Source organism: Polistes canadensis, unplaced genomic scaffold (genome assembly GCF_001313835.1).
Source record: "Polistes canadensis isolate GaletaPanama2010 unplaced genomic scaffold, ASM131383v1 scaffold_272, whole genome shotgun sequence".
Lineage (NCBI taxonomy): Eukaryota > Metazoa > Arthropoda > Insecta > Hymenoptera > Vespidae > Polistes > Polistes canadensis.
Window position 1 is genome coordinate 1 of NW_014569819.1, and position 22215 is coordinate 22215.

Below are 22215 nucleotides of genomic sequence, written 5' to 3' on the forward strand. Positions count from 1 at the left end.
CACTCATTCGCTCCACAACGTATTAATCCTCAACGCATTTTTGTTATCCGTTTTTGTTCTTGTTTTCGTTTTGTTCTGTAATAGTTTATAAATAAATAAATGTTACATAAAAATAGTAGTGGTGATCAGAGTTCAAACCAATAGTATTCTAGTTCCTGATTCTTGCCGCTACATTACTTTCTTGAAGGTAACGTTTCATTGGTCGGATCTTACCATATTAATTCATTCTACATCGCTAGATAGCGCAGTGAAAGTACATTAACGCCATTTTACGTCTCGCGAGAAGACATGATTTCATCTTGTTGCTTAAAATAATATTGTTGTGTTGCTTTTTATTCTAAATCTTTGCAAATAAATAAAAAATCAAGATGATAAGTGTAGAAATTTCTACCGGAAGATCCATTGAGCAAATATTTGTTAGCGACTTATTGCTTTCAATCGACGAAATCTGGGAACGATTTGAAATAATAACTGTAAGTATTATATCAAAAATCTAACCTTAGAACTTCTTGCGTATTTGTTCTCCACTCTTTTATTTCTAAATTGTAAGTAAATTATAACAATTATTAATAAATGCGATATTTTCTTTTGTTACAGGGCGCATCGAGAAAAAATTTTTATGTAGTTAAAAATGGCCGAACTATTGGGGAAAATAATGAACTTTTGGATGGGCGTGCAACCATCGTTCCTAAATTAATTGGAGGAAAAGGTGGCTTTGGCTCCATGTTACGAGCCATTGGTGCACAGATAGAAAAAACTACAAATCGCGAAGCTTGCAGAGATTTGAGTGGACGTAGATTGAGAGATATTAACGAAGAGAAAAGACTCAAATCTTGGATCGAAAAGCAAGCTGAACATAAAAAGGAAGCAGCTGAGCGTAGAAAAAGGAAGTTGGAAAGACTTTGTGCAGAACCGAAACATGAGTTTAAAGATCAAAATTATGAAAAGAGAAGATCAACTGTCTCTGAAATGATTGAGGAGGCAGTAGAACAAGGATTAAAATGTGCTGCTGCTGATTGTTCAACTATGAAAAGGAAGCGCGAAGAAGAAGTTAAAAGTAATAAGAAGAGAAACATTTTTTACTTAGATATTGATTCAGATGAGCTCGATACTACTACAGATGACGATAGTGATACAGAAGATTCTGCACCATCGACATCCACATCCGATCAACAAATATCTAGTAATAGACTTTCTAGCGATGAGACTAATAATGACAATGAGAAATTAAAAGAAACGAAAGTTTCAGATTTAATTGCTTCTGAAACTGTTAATGCACAGACTGATATTTCAGTAGAATATTCTAAAGACAAAATTGAAGATACTAAAAACGTAAATGTAGATGATAAGAGTGAAACTACTAATGAAGTTTTAATATAATAATAAATAATCTAATTGAATATAGATTTGTACTTTATAGTAGTGTAATATAAATTTTATTCATTTTTACTTTATTAGTAAAATAGATATTGTATTTTTTGTTTTTATTTGTTTTATGTAAAGTTAACATTTATATTTGTGTGTTTATACTTTTTAAATAATTAATCAATATTGATTTTTTCTTTAAAATTACTTTTCTTGGTAAAGTGGCCTTCAGAACACCGTTTATAATTTGAAAGAAATATTTTTTTATAATGCCAATGAATACACAAATATATAATTATATGTAAATATAATATAAAATTATCATAAGTTATGCGTTAGTTACGTAGAGCGTATTATTAAAATAATAATTACAATGAAAAATCAATGGAAGTTTTGAAATATAGAGTTCTCTAGTAAGTTGTATACCAATCGCAAATAATGTTACTGATGCTACTACTGATTTCAAAAAGTCATCTGCAAGAATGCTCTTACGAGTACACTGATATAGGTCCAATATATATTTGGTACCAATGAGAATGAAATTATCATTTCTTCCACATCCTTCTTGAATTTTTGACGAAGTTTCATCTAAGTATTTAAGTTAGAATACAATTTAATAAACTAATTAAACAATCAGAGGTTTATTGTATTTTACTCACTTTTAGAAAAAAATTTTTGGCATCTATGAGCGTAAGGGCTGTTACAACAAATTTTTTTACGAGACATCTACGAATTATAATTAATTATTTTACGTGGATACAGTTTATATACATATATTTATATAATTATTTGTTTATTCTTTTAAGTATCAAAAATATTTACCATTATGTTTAAAAAATTCTCGTTTTATAAAAATCGTGTTTATATAATTTAGAATTTCTTTCACGACGCGGAGAGACGAATAAATAGAAATTTCATTCTTCGAGATCATGTTTGCAATTTATTTGAGAAAACTTTTTTCCATTTTCAAATACGTTTATTTTATTGATGTTTGACAAGAAGAAATATTTGCAGATCTTCACTTGTTTGATTAATATCTGACATAAGATATAATAATTGATATGTTATGGAAATATACAGTACATTTATATTGCAAAGTATAATATTCGATTTTATGGAATAGCAAAAGAAAACAAAAGTTACCAAATTTGTAAATACGAAGTTAAGAAACATAATAGTAATTTATAGGTAATATAATTGACACTTAATAGCAACATTTATTCATTAGGCCGATAAGATGCAACTGAAACAGAAGTCGCATAGCATTGCATGCAGTGGCATTTCATACTAAAGTTTTTGTTTAAAAACCGTTTACATTTAGAATCGAAGTATCACGTTTTCAGAGAATTTTTTCGAGTATCGGATTTCTATCAACTTTTTTTTTAAAAATTTGTATTAAGGTAAGAATGATTAATAAATATTTTCCAAAATCTCGCAAAAGATATAAACAAACAATTGGTGTATTTGTTTGATTCTTTTAGATAATGTTACTTTTTATTTTACTCTTGTATAGTTTTCACGTTAATTCGATTGGTTCATTGGATGGTATGCAAATTGTTATTAATAATAATAGTAATAATAGTAATAATAGTAATAAAAAAAGAAATAAGATATTTGAGAATATATTTAATAATTATAATTCTGATCAACAGTTGACGTGATGAATCATTTGAATTGGTCACTTCTAGACCATGACAAATGCGGCAATCCCAATACCGATCGTATAATAGGTGGTAAAAACGCAAGTATGGGTGCATATCCGTGGATTGCGAGAATAGGATATTCTATATCTAAATCTAATCCAGTTAATATTAAATAATTAGTTTATAAATGCGGTGGTTCCTTGATTAACAAATATCACGTCTTAACAGCAGCGCATTGCGTGGAAAATTTTCCACATTGGTAAATTATTTGATTCTTTAATTATTTATTTATCACTTTAATTTTTTGTTTTATTTTACAAATCGTATAGCTTATACATTTTTCCTTCGTGATTTTATGTATCATTAATTTTATTTATTTCAATGATGTAAAAAGGCTGACTATTGCCGGCATTCGATTAGGGGAATACAACACATTGACGGATCCAGATTGTGAAGAAGAATTTTGTGCTGAACCAGTTCAAGATTTTCAAATAGCATTTATCAATGTTCATGAAGAGTATGATCGTCCGAAATTTAGAAATAACATAGCAATCATACGTTTGGATAAGCCTGCTGTTTACAATGGCAAGTAAAGTGACATCTGATTAAATGATTTCACTCTTGATATCAAATTTAATTCTATATTATCTAATGTTATTACTCGTATAGAGTTTGTAATACCGATTTGCATGCCGCACGGTGACTTGCTTGAGAAAAATTATATCGGTGAAATGGCGATAGTTGCTGGTCAGGGAGTAGACGATATTGGTAAAGATCTTTTTTTTTCCTTTCTTCTAATTAGAAACTATTATTGTCGTTTCCACAATAAGAGCCTTTTTTTATATTCATTTTAAATATACGATAGAAACATTGAGAACCAGTAAATTGCTTCAAACGATCACGATGCCGATCCAAGATACTGAGAAATGTGTAGAAAGTTTTAAAAAACGTGCTAAAATAAGTGATCAACAAGTATCGTTGGTGAAGATTCCTGCAGCGGGGATAGCGGTGGGCCTTTGATGAAAGTTGAAACTGTTGACGAATTACCAAAATATTATCTCATCGGAATAGTTTCATTTGGGGTAAAAGAATGTGGTAAAACAACGAATCCAGGTGTTTACACTAGAGTGTCTGGTTACATTAACTGGGTACTTAACAATATTAATTCTTAAAATATCCATCGAATGATATATATATATATATATATTAACATATTTATTATTATCTATGAAATAATAGAACGGAATAAAATAATAACTCATAAGGAAAGTCACAATTGTTTGTATTTATTATGAATTTGCTAACTATAATAAATACCCAGAAAATTTACATAAATTATTCATTCGGTAAAAAGTCCATGCCTAGTCATTGAAATTCTGTTTTAAATTACGAAGAAAAATATAGCGGGGAATTAAAAATATTCCAATCTAGAACGAGTAGATACACTCATATGTATACATGACGTAACAACAATTCATAAAATTATAAAAGATATTATCTTAAATAATTAAATATGTGTAATAACAAAAAAGATTATAACACATAAATATATTTATCATAATAATTATTTATCAAGTTCTAAAAAAAAAAGATAAAAATTCAGTTTTCAGTTCCTGTAATGTGGAAAACCTTGTTAATATTAATTATGGAGAAATTTTTGTTTGCCTAATTGCGTGTAATTTTAGAAAAGATTAACCAAAATCGAAGTAGGAAATACTTTCAGAAGTTGAGAAAACGTATGATACGCAAATATAGCCTCAGGCAATTTAATTGGAAATATAAATGCAATAGTGGGGGACAGTAGTTGACCATGACTTCGGTCACACTATCATTTGCGATGTCAGTTAATGCCCGGGACGGCAAGCTTAACAACGAGATCCACGGTTAATCAAAGTTATTCGTAGACACGGAATTCATTGTTTGGTTTTAGTTGTGTGACAAAGATCCGATACTAAGGATGTATTTATTTTTCTCTGTGGTTGCTATCCTTTACTTATCAACGTTTAATATCGGAGATGCACGTAAGAAATTTAATATTTTCTATTTTTATTCATATATTCGTTTTTGGCTTATCAAAAGACTCGTTAACATTTGTATTGATATTCATTAGACATTAATAAAATAATTACAAACAAGTACTCGTTATTTGTCGATTAAATAAAATTATTGTATTTTTTAATGCGTTAAATAAAATCAAAATTATTATAAGAACGTTTACGATGCAAAATAAAAGTGTTAATCTGAATGGATGGCGAAATCAGCATTCCGTTTATGAAGTCATCAATGTTAACGATCTACAGTTTCCAATAATATACAATACAATCTTACTTTAATGATTACATATGTGTATTTGTACATATTAAATTCTAATATGTTTGACGGATTTAAATCATTTATCATGTATTATTTTCCTTAACGAATAGTTGGGAATACAAAGCCGGATACGATGAAAATAATTTTGTGGAAAAATCCGTAGTAATTAAAACGTTATATACAATATTATTTATCTCGATCTTGTTCAATATATTACATGTAGTCGCATTTATGTGAATATTATTTGATATTTTATAGATTACTTGTCGGAACGAAATATTATAAATTACGACGATGTAAGTTAGGTCATATTTTGAATCTTAAGTAACCGATTTTACGTATGCATATCTCATCATTAAGATTATTATAAAAAAAATAAAATGTAAATTAGGAATTCCGGATTTTTTGTTGAAAGTTATCAAATGTGTTTTCTTTTTTATTTTTTCGTAGAATATCAAGCACCATTCGATTGCAATACACCAAATGGAGTTGCTGGAAGTTGTATTAACATACGTCAGTGTATACCGTTGATAAAATTGTTGCAAGAGAGACCTCTTCCCCCAGAAAGTGAGAATTATTTAAGACAGTCCCAATGCGGTTTTGAAGGCCAAAATCCTCGCGTATGTTGTCCCGCCGGATCGAATCGAATTGATTTATCTCCTTCTCGGGGGAACATACCATCTACAGATAGCCCATTGGAAACTGGAAACAAGGCAGAATTAATTGACAATTTACTCAATAATCCTTTGTTGCCAAGCGAATGCGGTAAAGATTTGATAGTTCGAATTATTGGAGGAACGCCTACTGCCCTTGAAGAATTTCCATGGATGGCTCTGTTGGAATATCAACATCGTGAGTAATTATTAATTAATTTAATTTATTATCATAAGAGAAAATCCAGATTATTTAAAAATAAATTTGATAATTGGTTGTACAGGAAAATTATATGTGAAGATATACAATTTTTAGATACAACATGCATTCATGTAAAAATTAAAGCAAATATCTAATCGAGGATATTATCTAGAGTATTAGTTTATATTATAGACAAAATCTTAATTTTTCTTTAATAATTTTTTTTAGCAAGAGGACACAGCACTGCCTGCGGAGGAGTTCTTATTAGCAAACGTTACGTGCTTACTGCAGCGCATTGTTTGAAGGGAAAAGATTTACCACCAACGTGGTCGTTAAAGAACGTACGATTAGGCGAATACGATACTAGTTCCGATAAAGATTGCATTACATCCAATGATGTAGTTATATGCTCCGATGACCCGATCACGGTTGGGATCGAAGAACAAATTGTACATGAACAATACGATCCAAGATCGCGAGATCAGAAATATGACATCGCAATGTTGAGATTGTCAAGAGACATTATTTCGACTGATTATATTAAGCCTATTTGTTTGCCACGATCAGAAGGGTTGGACGGTCAATTGTACGTAGCTGGTTGGGGTACAACCGAGTTCAATTCATCGTCGAACATAAAACTTAAAGTATCGTTGCCATTGGCAGAAAAAGAAGATTGCGCTAGGACTTATAATCAAGTTAATATTAGACTTGGTTACGGACAAATCTGTGCCGGTGGTACTAAAGGTAAAGATTCATGCAGAGGAGACTCTGGTGGACCACTCGTGAGCCGTTTAAATACACTTAGTGGTGCTGAATTATGGACAACCGTAGGAGTCGTATCTTTTGGTCCAACACCTTGCGGTTTGCAAGGTTGGCCTGGCGTTTATACCAAAGTTTACGATTATGTTCCGTGGATAGTCGGTAACATAAAACCTTAAAGTAACTATGAAAAAATTTGCTCTTTGCTCTCATGTCTTCATATTATTTAAAATTTTTTTTTCGCCTTACCTTTTTCCTCTTTGGTAAATGACGTATTTAAATTAATTGGATGAATAATTCGAAATATCTAATGTTAGTATAAGAAATTATTGTTATGGTAATTTTCAAGATTTTAAAGTGACAAGACATTATTAAGAAACATTCGAAGAAAATTATAGAAAAAAAAAACTGCCAGAATGTAATAGATCTTGTACTTGTGATTATCAACAGGCAACTATAATTAATTCTATAAGAACGTGTGCTTAAAATGGTAGCATTTAATGTAATCTTATTATATACATATTATTATATTAATCCTTCTTTTAGTTTAAGGAATAATTTTGTTTCTATTGTCTTCGGAAGAATAAAAATTCGTTCCTTTTTTATTTTTACTTTTTTCGTAAGTATAGTACGGCATTTTTATTTATTTATTATCTCCTGTATATGTACTTATAAATGAACAAAAATAGACATTCAAAATGAAGATTATATTCGGTATCTCCATCATTGCAAATGCCAATTAGTTCTCGGATTTCCCACTGTTACGAAATCTGTGGTCCATCGACGTCATTCGATGTATGACGAAACAATAATAGCTCGTAAAATTATAAAAAACAATATTATTTGTAATTTGATATGTGCGTAATAAGAATAAGATGATAGTAACATTTAGTTATACGATCTTGCAATGAAGAAAACTTTGTTAATAATGATCGTAGTGAAAATATTGTTCGTTTCGTTGTATAAATTTTTAGAATAGTTGAGTCGAAATCGAAATAAAAAATATTATTGGAAGTTGATAAAACGTATAATACGCAAACACAGTCTCAAGTAATTTAGTCGGAAATATAAATTCAATAGTGGGAGACAGTAGTTGACCATGGCTTCGGTCGCACAATCATTTGTGATGCCAGTCGATGCTTGGACTTCTTCGTAGACATGTAATTCATTGTGTGCTTTTAGTTGTTTGACAAAGATCAGATATTAAGGATGTATTTATTTTTTTCCGTCGTTGTTATCTTTTACGTATCATCGTTTATTATTGTCGATGCACGTAAGTAATTAAATATTTGCAATTTTTATTTATATATCTTCGTTGAGCTTATGAAAAGATTCGTTAACACTTGAATCAATATGTAATTAAATTTAATTCATAACGTAAACGAAAAATAATTTATTATACTAATATTTTATTTGATTTAAATTATATAATATGTTCGAACAAAATATTATACATTAAGGTGATGTACAAATTTACGTATGAGTATCCTCACCGTCATTATTATAAAAAAACAATGCTAAAAGAAGATTGGAAATTCTAATTTCTCTAAAACATATAAAATATGTTTTTCATTCGTAGAAAATTTAATATCTCGCGATTGCAATACACCAAATGGAACTAGTGGAAGTTGCATAAGCATACAACAATGTTTGCCATTCGTAGCAATGCTCCAAGAGAAACCTATTCGTTCCGAAATTATAGACTATCTGAAACAATCTAATTGCGGATTCGAAGGTCACGATCCTCACGTGTGTTGTCCTACTGAATCTGATTTGATCAATCCATTTTTTATTCCGGTGAGCTTCCCACCTACAACAGTTAAAAATAGCACATTGGAGAATATGAATAATAACGACCCTATCATCAGTTTACTTGATAATCCTTTGTTACCAAGCGAATGTGGGAGAGATTCGAAACCTCGAGATTTGGAAGTACGAGATACCGCCCTTGACGAGTTTCCATGGATGGCACTATTGGAATATGATGATGGTAAGCATTATTATTTTAATTTTATATCATTCAAAAATCGATTTAATAATTGATCTAAAAACTTATTATGCAAATAAGACTTTATATACAGGGTTTTTCGCCTAATTAGAGATCACCTTAAATATATCGCTTATTTCGTACGATAGAAAAAAAATGTCAGAGGGAAAAAATATTCTGTTCGAAGGCGCCAATACGGTGATGGACCTATTTTTTTCTCAATGTCATTGTTTTTGAGATTTCAAGGTCATCGTATTTTTTTTAAATGGGACTGCATATTTTCACTACTACACTCTTATAGCTTATAAGAAAACGAATCCAACAAGGTGCAATATGTATGTGTATCCTACACATTGATTTGCATTTGTCCTTCATGTACCGTCATCTGTGCGCGTACTAAAGTTTCTGACAAACATTTGTCTAGTTAGGCGAAAGACTCTGTATGATTTGCATTTGCAAGATAAATTGATTTATATAAAAGTTCAATAAATCCTGAATTAAATATATTATTATCTATAGAATTTTTTTTTTTTATATTTATTCTTTCTAAAAATCTAAATATTTTTGTAATAATTTTGTTCAGGAAGCAAAACAACATTTGCCTGTCAAGGAGTTCTTATTACCAAACGTTACGTGCTTACAGCAGCTCATTGCTTATTAAATCAACGAATTGGGATATTATCAAACGTACGATTAGGCGAGTACGATCTCAGTTTTGCAAAGGATTGCGTTAAACGTAATAACTTAGTTACGTGTTCTGATGATCCGATCACAGTTAAGATCGAGAAACAAATCCCACATGAACTATACGTACCAAGATCCGATAATAATGAATATGATATCGGATTATTGCGATTATCAAGAGACATAGTTTCGACTAATTACGTTAAGCCTATTTGTTTACCTAAATCTTCTATAGTCAATAAAAGATTATACATAGCTGGTTGGGATACAACTTCAACGAATACATCCTCGAATGTTAAGCTTAAAGTTTCGTTACCCCTCGTTGACAAAGATGATTGCGATAGAATTTATAAGAATCAACATTTTAAACAAATTTGTGCCGGTGGTGAAACAGATAGAGCTTTATGTAGCGGTGATGCCGGTGGACCACTCATGGGTTTTCAAGATTCATTCAATGGTAATAGAATATGGACAGCAGAAGGAATTGTGTCTTATGGTACTGTACCTTGTGGTATACCTGGTTGGCCTGGTATTTATACTAAAGTATATGATTTTATTCCATGGATAATTAGTAAGATAAGACTTTGAAAAGAAATATTTTTATTATTTAATGAAAACTACATCTTAAAAAATATTTGCGTGGTTCAATAATATTCACTCTGTACAGATTGATATATTATTTGTTTTTTTTTTTTTAATTTATGTAATTCTAAATAATTGTTGTTGTTTTTGAAGAAATAGTTATTATTTTTTATACGTACAATCAAACATTATTCATTCATATTGTCCCTAATATATGAATGAAAATAAACATTCGATCGATAAATAATAAATTGGGAGAAAATTTTATATAGATTCAAAAGCATCGAAGATAATTAATTTTTTTATTTAAGATTGTTGTTCAATTTAGAATCAATTAAAATATATTTTTTCTACGAAAGTCCTTTGAAAATTTTCAACGAATGTAAATCGATATGGATACCACTGAATTGGACAGCTTCATTTCTGTCTCGAAAAATTGTATAAATGTTGGTCATTATCAATTCACGGTTCAATTTGCTACGCGATGACTTTATAAGAATTTTCCATTCGGAATTTCTTTCTATTAATTATTTCTTTTTACTACTTCTTTTGCTCGAAGTGATCAAGAAAGTTATTTAAAATTTTCTCATTGACTATTGTTTATATGACTCTCCGAAGGTTACATATATGCATAACGAAAATAGTATGCATGTAGCAAATAGAATTTATTCTTCGGAAAGTCACATAAACAATATTCAAGAAAAGAACTTACATAGAGGACACCATGTCAGTCTAACAATGGATTCAGAAGAGAGAGGACAGTTACATCGATCTTATACTCGGTGCTTTTAAACAATAATAATCATTTCTTTCGATTAATTATTAATAATTTAATATATATCGCACGATTTGATGTACTTTATTAATATCTTGAATCGTTTAAATTAAAATACATTTGTTTCAACGTTCCTAACAAGTACTGACTTTAAGTTGAGAAAATTTAATTTAATAATTTAATGTAAAAGTAATATAAAAGTAATGAGAAAAACTATGTTGATATTTTTTTATGATGGAATTTTATGATGCGACAAAATCGAAACGGAAAATACTGTTATAAATTAAAAATATGTATAATGTGCAGATATAGCCTCAAGCAATTTAGTCGGAAATATAAATGCAATGGTGGGAGAGACCAGTTGATCATGGCTTTGGTTGCACCATCATTTGTGATGCCAGTCGATGCTTGGACTTCTTCGTAGACATGTAATTCATTGTGTGCTTTTAATTTTTTGACAAAGATCCGATATTAAAGATGTATTTATTTTTTTCCGTCGTTGTTATCTTTTACGTATCATCGTTTATTATTGTCGATGCACGTAAGTAATTAAATATTTGCAATTTTTATTCATATATCCTCGTTTGGTTTATGAAAAGATTCGTTAACACTTGAATCGATGTAATTAAATATAAAATTCATAATGTTAACAAAATAATTAATTTATATATTGATTTAAAAAAATCATTGTATTTCAATATTTACTGAACAAACTCTATGCTACTCTCCGTAAATGATTAATTTAATATGTTAAATGTAATCGCAAATTATGCTACTATAATTTTATTCTATTTAGATTATACTTACCAGAACACAATATCATATTTAACGATGATATAAGCTACACCATAATTCATAATTTTTATAATTGATTTCTGATATGTACATCATCATCAAGATTTTTATATAAAATACTAAAAGAAGATTGGAAATTCTGATTTCTCTAAAACATATAAAATATATTTTTCATTCGTAGAAAATTTAATATCACACGATTGCAATACACCAAATGGAACTAATGGAAGTTGTATAAGCATACGACAATGTTTGCCATTGATAGCAATGCTCCAAGAGAAACCTATTCGTTCCGAAACTATAGACTATCTGAAACAATCTCAATGTGGTTTTGAAGGTCAAGATCCTCGCGTATGCTGTCCTACTAAATCTAATTCAACCGTTTCATCTTTTAATTTATTGGACATCCCACCTACAAAAGTTCAAAATTGCACATTGGAGAATGTAGATAATAATGACCCTATCATCAGATTACTCTATAATCCTTTGCTACCATGCGAATGTGGGAGAGATTCGAAACCTCGAGATTTGGAAGTACGAGATACCGCCCTTGACGAGTTTCCATGGATGGCCGTATTGGAATATAATGATGGTGAGCATTATTATTCAAATTTTATATCACTCATAAATTCAGATTTTTCAATGATAGACCTAAATATTTATTATGCAATAAAACTGAATGGAATCATTTACACATTTGCAAGATAAATTGATTTACTTAAAAGTTAAATAAATCCTCAATTTAAAATATTATTATATATATATCTAAAGGGGGGGGGGGGTTCATGTTTATAGTCTTTTATAATGTACATCTTTCTGTAATAATTTCTTTTAGGAGAGGAAAAAAAATTTATCTGCTCAGGAACTCTTATTACAAACCGTTATGTTTTAACTGCAGCTCATTGCTTGGACAGCATACACTATGGGAAAACGATAAACGTGCGATTAGGCGAGTACGATCTCAAGTCAGTTAAGGATTGCGTTAAACGCGATGATGTAGTTACATGCTCCGATGATCCAATAACAGTTGAGATCGAGGAAATAATCATACATGAACTATACGCACGGTTTTCCAAAAATAATGAATATGATATCGGATTATTGCGATTATCAAAAGACATAGTTTCGACTGATTACGTTAAGCCTATTTGTTTGCCTAGATCTTCTATAATCGATAAAAGATTGTATATAGCTGGTTGGGGTGCAACTTTATCGGATTCATCTTCAAATGTTAAACTTAAAGTTTCGTTACCCCTCGTTGACAAAGACTATTGCACTAGATTGTACAGATTCAAATGGAATTTAACTCTAAGTTTTGAACATATTTGTGCTGGCGGTGAAGAAGATAGAAATCCATGTCAAGGAGATTCAGGGGGACCACTCATGACTTTTCAGAATTTACCCAATGGTGATAAAATATGGACAGCTGTAGGAATCATATCCTTTAGTGCTTATCGTTGCGGTCTACTTAGTGGACCTAGTATTTCTAATAAAGTGTACGATTTCATTCCATGGATAATAAGTAAACTAAGACCTTAAGAAAGAATATCTTTTATTAAATTAAAACTCTCTAGACGGAGAGAGAACTTTTTGTACTTAAATATGATACACTTTGTACATACTTGCATATTAATTTTTCGTCATGTTTTAGGAGTTAATCATTTTGTTTTTATCAACTTAGAAAAAAAAACAATTAAATTTAATGCTAATTTTTACTATTTTTGATATTATAATCCGACATTGTTTATAATTATTATCACTGATATATGAATGAGAATAAACATTTGGAAGTAAGATAATACAAATCGGGAGAAAATTTTATGAATATTTAAAAGGATCGATGTTGATCAATTCATTTCTAAAGGTTATCGTTAAAACTAGGGTCAATGAAAATATTATAAACATACATCAATGGAAAATAATTCAGCATATTTTTAATCAATTTGTTATTTTTAATGCTGTTAAATTCTTGATCATCTCACTTAAATGAGAGATCTCTGATCCATCGGCGTCATTCGTCGTATGATCTAATGACGATTCATAAAAATGTAAAAAATATTATCTTTAAAAATTAAATATGCACTTTAAAGAAGAATAACAGCATAAATTCTTCCGAATAATTTTATATAAAATTCTAAAAAAAAAAAAAAAGATAAACATACAATTTACAGTTCGTGTAATGAGAAAAACTATGTTAATATTTTTTATGGTGGAATTTTCGTTCGTTTAATTGCATAGAATTTTAGAAGAGATGCGACAAAATTGAAACAGAAAAAATTCTGTTAGAAATGAAAAATACGTATACTGCTCAGATGTAGCCTCAAGCAATTTAGTTAGAAATATAAATGCAATGGTGGGGGATACCAGTTGCTCAAGGCTGCGACTACACTATCTTTTGCAATTCCAGTTGTTGTCTGAGATTTCAGGCATAATGATGAGATCCGTGGTCAATCAAAAACATTCGTAAACACAGAATTTATTGTTTGCTTTTAATTGTTTAAAAAAGATTCGATATTAAGGATGTATTTAATTTTTTCCGTCGTTACTACCTTTTACGTATCATCATTTATTATTGTCGATGCACGTAAGTAATTAAATATTTGCAATTTTTATTCATATCATCATTATTCATTCATCTGAAATCGAACTAACGTTTGAATATCTACATTATCATAATTATACAAAATATTAAGAGAATATTAGAAAATTCTCATTTATTTAAACCTTATAAAATACATTCTTTTCATAGAACATTTAAAATCATCGGAATGCAGTACACTAAATAAAATTACTGGAGAATGTATCAGCATACGTCAATGTATTCCATTGTTAGAACGACTAAAAGAAAAACCTCTTCGTCCAGAAACTATTGACTATTTAAAAAGCTATCATTGTGGTTTCGATGGTCTAGATCCACGCGTATGCTGTCCTCCTGACATTAATTTACCTAATCCAAATTTGAATCAATCGTTCGTATCATCTTCAAAAGATCCGATTAGTACATTAGAGAATGTAGATAATAATGACCCTATCATCAGATTACTCGATAATCCTTTGTTACCAAGCGAATGTGGGAGAGATTCAATAACTCGAGATTTAAAAGCAGCAGCTACTATCCCTGGCGAATTTCCATGGATGGCACTATTAGAATATAAGAACGGTAAGCATTATTATTCCAGTTTTATATCATCCATAAATCCAGATTTTCCAATAACAGATCTAAGTATTTGTTATGCAATAAAACTGAATGGAATGATTTACACATTTACAAGATAAATTGATTTACTTAAGCGTTAAACAAATCTTGTATTTAAAATATTATTATCTAAAAGTTCTCTTTCATGTTTTGAGTCCTTAGTAATCTTAATCTTTCTCTTATTATTTCTGTTAGGAATAAATAGAAGAATTGTCTGTACTGGAAGTCTTATTACTAAACGTTACGTACTTACTGCAGCTCACTGTTTCAGCAACAAAAGAATTGGGATATTGTCGAACGTACGATTAGGCGTATACGATCTGAGTTCAGCTATGAATTGCAATGAATGTGATGACGTGGACATATGCTCTGATGGTTCAATCAGAGTTGGGATCGAGGAATCAATCAAACATGAACTATTTATATCATTTCAACAAGATATTGATTACGATATCGGATTATTGCGATTATCAAGAGACATAGTTTCGAATGATTACGTTAAGCCTATTTGTTTGCCTAGAACTTCTATAGTCAATAAAATATTGTATATAGCTGGTTGGGGTGCAACTTTAACGAGTACATCCTCAAATGTTAAACTTAAAGTTTCGTTACCCCTCGTTGACAAAGACTATTGCGCTAAATTGTACAGACAACAATGGAATTTAACTCTAGGTTTTTTACATATTTGTGCCGATGGTGAAGATGGTAGAGATGCATGCAGCGGTGATGGCGGTGGACCACTCATGGGTTTTCAAGATTTACCCAATGGTGATAAAATATGGACAGTCGTAGGAGTCGTATCTTTTGGTCCTAGATATTGTGGCATCCCTGGTTGGCCTAGTGTTTTTGTTAATGTATATGATTTAATTCCATGGATAATTAGCAAGATAAGACTTTAAAAATGAGTATTATTTATTTAATGAAAAAAAAAAAAACTTTCTAATATTTTGATACCAACATTTGATTGACTCCGTAGATATTCGTATATTAATTTATATATATTCGTCTAGTTTTATTAATTTATAATTTTGTACTTATCAAGTTCGAAACAATAAAACCTAATGCTTATTTTTACAATTTTTAATACGTACTAACCGACATTGTTTATAATTATTATACCTAATATATGAATGAAACTTAATACTCAATCGAATAATATTAAACCGGGAGATAGTTTTATAAATATACAAAATCATAAATTATGATCAATCCATTTTTAAAGGTTATCGTTAAAAACTAGGGTCAATAAAAATGTTATAAATAAGATAAATATCGATAACATTATCATTAGGAAAGTACGAATATTTTTTTAATTTTATATAAATTCTTCGTATTATTTCCTTCATACTCACTATTACATCCTTGTTTAATCATTGCTTGAAATATTATATGTTCAATGCGAATTAAGTGACTGATAACGGATATTCAATCTTGGGAATACTTCTATCAATTTTGATTTGCGATGTTTTTAATGTTATTATACACTTAAAAAAGTTAACATCGTTTGGAAATTCCCGTAATTTTTATGCGATAGAATATTACTCGACAATAAAAAACATTATATTTTACTCTTAATTAATGATTACATTTATTTTTTAAATAAATTGTAAAAAATTTATTAAATTATTTTTAGGCAAGGATTCCATATTTATATTTTGAAATCGGTTAAATATTTACTTCATTATGTGCGTTTAAAGAGACCGTAATTTTCGATATGTACCGTAGTTTTCGAACAAGTCACAAATACGGTGAGTTCGACGCTTACATCTCAACTGATAATTTACTGGTATGCATATGCACTTATCTATAAAGTTGATAAAAACTCAACATTAAAATCATCATATCAAAAAAATGGATAAAGACTCTCTATGGTCCATTAACGCGTTGATTGTCGTGTCAACACGACAAATAGTAAAAATACATAATTAGAGTAAATATCGATACTGATAAATTTTTAAATAATACCATTATTTTTATAAAGGTTTTTTGAAGAAAATAATGACATATAGAACATGCAAAAATAATTTTATAATTACAATGAAAATATGCATGACGTTTAACGACATTTTTTCTATTCGTAATTGCTTGATAAGATACAATTACAAGTTACTTGTTTGTATAATACCATTTAATTTAAAGAGTATTTTTTTAGGAATTTCCCAGACGTTTATACGAGATTTGAGATATGGCTGTCAACGTGTCAACACATTACTGATACAAGAAACAATTATTTTGTTGAAATTTATATTAGATTTATTTAAATAATTAGGAACCATGACACATCGAGAAAGTTTCCTTGTTTTATAATTAATGAATAGTTTTCCTTCATCAGAGCATGCCATTGCATATGAATTACTGGATGACGTATTCTATTGACGTCTACATTATATATATCACGTATTATGTATAGATACATAATACACATATGTATGTCTATACATACATAAGTATGTTAATGCTATTTATTATCATTAACGACCGTTAGTATTACTCGCATCCTTATTACAGTAACGAGAAATGACCTTAACGGTTTTCAACCTAGTTACAGGAATTTAACAGGAAATAAATCATACGGTATGATATATATATATAATTTTTTTTCCTTAAAGACTCTAATTTATGCATTACAACTTAAATCATATTTCGAACTGTTACCATCTATCAGGTTCCGAAATTTAAAGCATAATTATCATTTAACGACCATTTTAAAAAATTATTAATTCATTAATAAACATTTACTGGCCAATCTCTGATTGTCATCGATTGAAAAGTTTAAAGAACATTATAAATGAATCTTTTTTTTATTTTCTCTTTCTGTATTTAGACAATATTGTGAAATGGGTAGATTAAAAATTGCGGAAGAGAAAGGAAAGAAAAAAAAAGGCCAAAATAAATAAGAAGATAAATTTAGCTTTAGATTAATTCATTCACTACCTGTGAGTATTTGAATAAATATTTTCGTGATGATTTACACGAAAGGACTGCCCATTATTTCGAAAAAAATTTAAAAACCAATTGAAAAGCAAATGGTGTAGTATGAGAGATACTTTTTAGTCAGTCAATTGGTAAAGCAATGTTTTTTTCCTTCACTCTTCCTCTGATCAAGCCCCCTCTCATTTTAACATTGTGTCCCACTACTTTTATACTTCTTCCCCTCTTCTTATATTTCTCTCTGTAAGAGAGAAGGAGAACTTCTCTCATTCGCAAAGAATATAAATAGAAATTGATATAAGGAGGGGAACTGGTTTGATCAGTTTCATCCCTCGTCGTGAAAAATTACATAAATAACGGTGATTATCGGTCCCATGCTCAGTTCGCTACACGACGCGGTCGGGAAACAAAAATAATTCATTCTCATTAGGTGTCACTTAATTTTAAGTGACAAAGAAATATACACAAAGTTATCGAGTAATCGAAAAATGTCTAAGAACTCAACCATGTATATTTCATTTTACATCATTCTCGCAACATTGTTATTCCTATTGTGCACTAACACGAGTGCTCGTAAGTATCATATCCATTTATTTTTTCGTATCTTTTCCTCGACCTCGCAATACGGTTTATTTTATTACGGACTGTGTAAAAGTATCTCTTATAATTCTTGTATTTTTTCTTTCATTCGTCTTTAAATTACTAACAATCATTATTAGTTTGTGCCCAGCGGCTGTTTTCTTTTTCTTTGTTCTTTTTGTATATATCGCAACAATTTACTCATATATAATTGCTCAATTATCGGATATCAAAGCAAGATATCAATGACAAATAATAGAAATACTCTCTGTCGAAGGTATAAATATATATAAAATATTATAAAAAAAAAATAAACATATTATCGATAATCACGTAATAACGACCGCAGTAATTACAAGATCTGTTTGTTTAAAAATCGTACGTGTATATGCTAACGTTGGTAGAACAAGCTTAAAAATTTTGTAGTCGTGATATCATTCTCTTTTTACTTTTATAGTATAATAATTAAATTTTAATGTTGTATAAGCATGCGACTTCCGTTTGATGGTTACTTTTCTTCTTTTGGTTTTCTTATCTATATACAATAGAATAGCTCGCTCATTGAATTTCAAAAACAATTGTTATAACCAAATAATGGTATTTATTTATTTATTTTTGCTTTGATCTCGATAAATTATGTCAAATCTTTTTTAAAAGAAAACATAATCAATAAAGGACAATTTTAAAAATGTTAATAATTCGAAGTTTTTCACTTTCCAGAGGAAAGCTGTTTCACGCCAAACAATGTTAGCGGTAATTGCATTAACATCAAAAATTGCGACCCAATAATAAGAGCTTTGCAGAGTCAAAAAAAACCTTTGTCCAAAGAAATGATCGAATTTTTAAAAGCGTTCCAATGCGGTTACGAGGGTAAAGATCCAAAAGTTTGCTGTCCTAGTCAAGTGAGTTTATATTATTTTATTAAACGGATTTAATATTGTTTTTGTATTTCAAAACACGAATGCTTTCGAATCAATTTTATCATCTAATTTCAATTAAAATCATAATTATTAAGATAACGATCTTCTTTAACGATCGAACAAATATTCATTATTGAAAAATGTACATTATTATAATTATTATTATCTTCAAAGGATCCTTTATATTGATCAATATATTCATATATGAAAGTAAAAATGATCTCAAATGTAATTTTAAAGAAATTAGGTAAAATTTCAAGAGCATTGATATACGTGTTTTCTTTCTTCGATCCTTCGAAACAGAAATTATGGAATAAATTATTATCCAAGAGTAAAACAGATAAAACATTTTATACCGACAATATGTTCTATGTTGGTTCATTATTTCGAAATATTCATTTTTTTCCTTAATTCCTTGAAAGATTCATTGAGGAAACGATAAAACACATTCCTACGAGAAGGGATTCGCTTATTTGACGACTCGAAGAAAGAATTTCCTCTTACTATTATGATTATCAAACACTTCCATCACGACCGTGTTTATTTATCTTTCCGTTACATACAATTTTAATAAAGTATCACTTTCAGCAGAGAATTTTGTTTAGGTTAAAACATCTATCATAATTTGTTCATGACCACGTTTCATATCGTAAAGACTGAAAGCTATTCTGAACAATCTCTCTATCGGTTCTTATAATTTATCGGTATTATTTAAAACCGATCACGTGAGCAGTTCATGCATCACGTCTATAATCATGACATTTGTAAGATGACCTTGTTAACAGCTTCTTTGTTTAAGATATTGGAAAATCTTTAAAAAGAAAAAAACAAATAACTCGTCTTACAGAAATATAAAATATTTTTAATTAATTTTTTCTTTTCTTTTTATTATTGTTATTATTATTATTATTATTATTATTACTTAATTTAATTTAATTCTCTACAGGATAGATAAAATATTTCAACGTATGACAATAAACACGCGCATTCATTTTAGTCCAAACCAACTTCTACTCCTTCAAGGAATACAACTCAGGAAATTCCCGTTGCTCCGGATATATCGAACCATCCAAATCTTCGAATGTTAGACATCAATCTTTGTGGTCAGTCTATTCAAACGAAGATCGTTGGTGGAGAAGCAACTGGTATCCTCAGTTATCCATGGATGGCTCTTCTTTCATATAACACTGGAAAAAGGCAACCGGAATTTCGATGCGATGGATCTTTGATTACAAAACGTTATGTCCTTACTGCTGCCCATTGTGTTACTTCATTGCAATCAGGTTCAAATTTTATCTTAATAATAATATCGACTGATTTGTCTATTTCTTCTAATAATCTATAATGTAGCGTATATTATGTATATTATACCTAAACCTTGTCATTTTCTTAGTCAAGTAAAAAGTTTTTTCTTATGATTGTATTTTTTTTTTTTTAGGTTCATCGCTGATTAGTGTTAGATTAGGAGAACATGATGTTAGAACGGAACGTGACTGTGAAATGGATGGTAATGTCGTATTATATTGTGCAGATAAATATCAAGATTTTGGCATTGAAAGTGTACATTATCACCCAGGATATTCGCAATTAGAAAATGATATTGCCTTGATACGATTAGATAAAGATGCTAATTTGACAGTTAATAACGTTAGACCGATTTGTTTACCAAATCAAGATATTGCTACGATTCCGGAACAGGTAATATAATACTTGACTATTGTCATAGAAATGATCATCTGAAATATTGTTCTTGTCTTTTGATATTGTACATGGTACAACAAGAAATGAATTTCAAACGGTTGAAAAAAAAAATGTGATTTAAAATATGAATTAAAATATATTAATGTTAAATGTTTGAAAAATCCGAATTGTACATTTCTAATTGATTGAATGATCTTGTTAATTTGTCTGTCAAAAGCTAATCGCCACAGGATGGGGTGCAACAGAGAGAGGCATAAAAAGTCCCGTCTTACTGCAAGTTCAACTGCCAGCAGTAGAAATCCCACGATGTCAAGAGATTTACAGGAGTAGAATTCAAATTTCGTACAAACAACTATGTGCCGGAGGTGAAAGAGATAAAGACTCTTGTTCTGGCGACAGTGGTGGACCTCTTCAATGGTATGCATTGTTCGGCATGGAAACACGATACGTTCAATATGGAATTGTTAGTTTTGGAATGAGAAATTGCGGTACAACAGGTTTCCCAGGGGTTTACACTAATGTTAAATATTATATGGATTGGATTTTAGATACTATTAGGGATTAATTCCATCGCTGACATATTATTTTATACTTTTTTATTCAAGCTTTATTTTTAGTGATAATGCGAATATTGTTATGATAAATAACAGGAAATTATTCCTCATTGCCTATTCAATATTTCACTTATCATTAATGAGACTTATCATTATATAACGTACTGAGTAATACAGATCTGCCAAATAAAAAGAAACGAAACAAAAAGAAACCACATTTCAATTACAACGTGAACGCATTTGCTTCGACGTATTGTTTGAACGTATAGATATTTCACAAATATTATTATTTAAGTATATTTATTTCTTATACAATGTATACCAGTTTTTAATTCATATATATCATTACAAAATTATAACATAATATAATACTTCATTAATTATTGCACTTATTGTAATGTACAATATAGTTAACAGCACATTGACAGTCGACTTATATAATAAATACAATTTAAAAGGAAACTCGTATAATCTATGTTTTAATAAAAAAAAATAATTACAAACAATCTAATTAAGTTTATATAAATATTCATAATATATGTATTCATCTATCTCTATTACTATTACGCTTATTTT

The 22215-nt window shown here is 29.4% G+C and overlaps 4 protein-coding genes across 4 annotated transcripts; all 4 read left to right on the forward strand.

The window, feature by feature from the left end:
- The first annotated feature begins 224 nt into the window (after positions 1-224).
- Positions 225-1471, forward strand: LOC106790945 (protein SDE2 homolog). The gene is made up of 2 exons (XM_014756221.1): positions 225-473; positions 598-1471. Exons 1-2 carry the CDS (start codon positions 369-371, stop codon positions 1378-1380), a joined length of 888 nt encoding a protein of 295 aa, XP_014611707.1. The 5' UTR covers positions 225-368; the 3' UTR covers positions 1381-1471.
- A 1378-nt stretch (positions 1472-2849) lies between these two features.
- LOC106790934 (serine protease easter-like) lies at positions 2850-4084 on the forward strand. Its single transcript, XM_014756213.1, is given in 5 exon segments — positions 2850-2910; positions 3018-3267; positions 3403-3593; positions 3678-3776; positions 3874-4084. Coding segments are annotated over 5 exon segments (756 nt in total). The 3' UTR covers positions 4029-4084.
- A 744-nt stretch (positions 4085-4828) lies between these two features.
- On the forward strand, positions 4829-10256 carry LOC106790935. Its single transcript, XM_014756214.1, has 6 exons — positions 4829-5029; positions 5772-6173; positions 6405-7112; positions 7625-7753; positions 8515-8925; positions 9506-10256. Exons 1-6 carry the CDS (start codon positions 4966-4968, stop codon positions 10192-10194), a joined length of 2403 nt encoding a protein of 800 aa, XP_014611700.1. The 5' UTR covers positions 4829-4965; the 3' UTR covers positions 10195-10256.
- A 915-nt stretch (positions 10257-11171) lies between these two features.
- LOC106790936 lies at positions 11172-22101 on the forward strand. Its single transcript, XM_014756216.1, has 8 exons — positions 11172-11504; positions 14508-14918; positions 15150-15851; positions 18306-18458; positions 19185-19366; positions 20382-20667; positions 20823-21082; positions 21303-22101. Exons 1-8 carry the CDS (start codon positions 11441-11443, stop codon positions 21648-21650), a joined length of 2406 nt encoding a protein of 801 aa, XP_014611702.1. The 5' UTR covers positions 11172-11440; the 3' UTR covers positions 21651-22101.
- Positions 22102-22215: the final 114 nt, after the last annotated feature.

Bases quoted from the DNA above. Each gene is read 5' to 3' on its own strand.
- LOC106790945 (XM_014756221.1), top strand. From the start codon at position 369: ATGATAAGTGTAGAAATTTCTACCGGAAGATCCATTGAGCAAATATTT. The intron at 474-597 runs GTAAGTATTATA...CTTTTGTTACAG, and splicing joins AACGATTTGAAATAATAACT to GGCGCATCGAGAAAAAATTT.
- LOC106790935 (XM_014756214.1), top strand. From the start codon at position 4,966: ATGTATTTATTTTTCTCTGTGGTTGCTATCCTTTACTTATCAACGTTT. The intron at 5,030-5,771 runs GTAAGAAATTTA...ATTTTTTCGTAG, and splicing joins GTTTAATATCGGAGATGCAC to AATATCAAGCACCATTCGAT. The intron at 6,174-6,404 runs GTGAGTAATTAT...AATTTTTTTTAG, and splicing joins TCTGTTGGAATATCAACATC to CAAGAGGACACAGCACTGCC.
- LOC106790936 (XM_014756216.1), top strand. From the start codon at position 11,441: ATGTATTTATTTTTTTCCGTCGTTGTTATCTTTTACGTATCATCGTTT. The intron at 15,852-18,305 runs AAAAATGAGTAT...AAAAATAATTCA, and splicing joins AATTAGCAAGATAAGACTTT to TTCTCATTAGGTGTCACTTA. The intron at 20,668-20,822 runs GTTCAAATTTTA...TTTTTTTTTTAG, and splicing joins TGTTACTTCATTGCAATCAG to GTTCATCGCTGATTAGTGTT.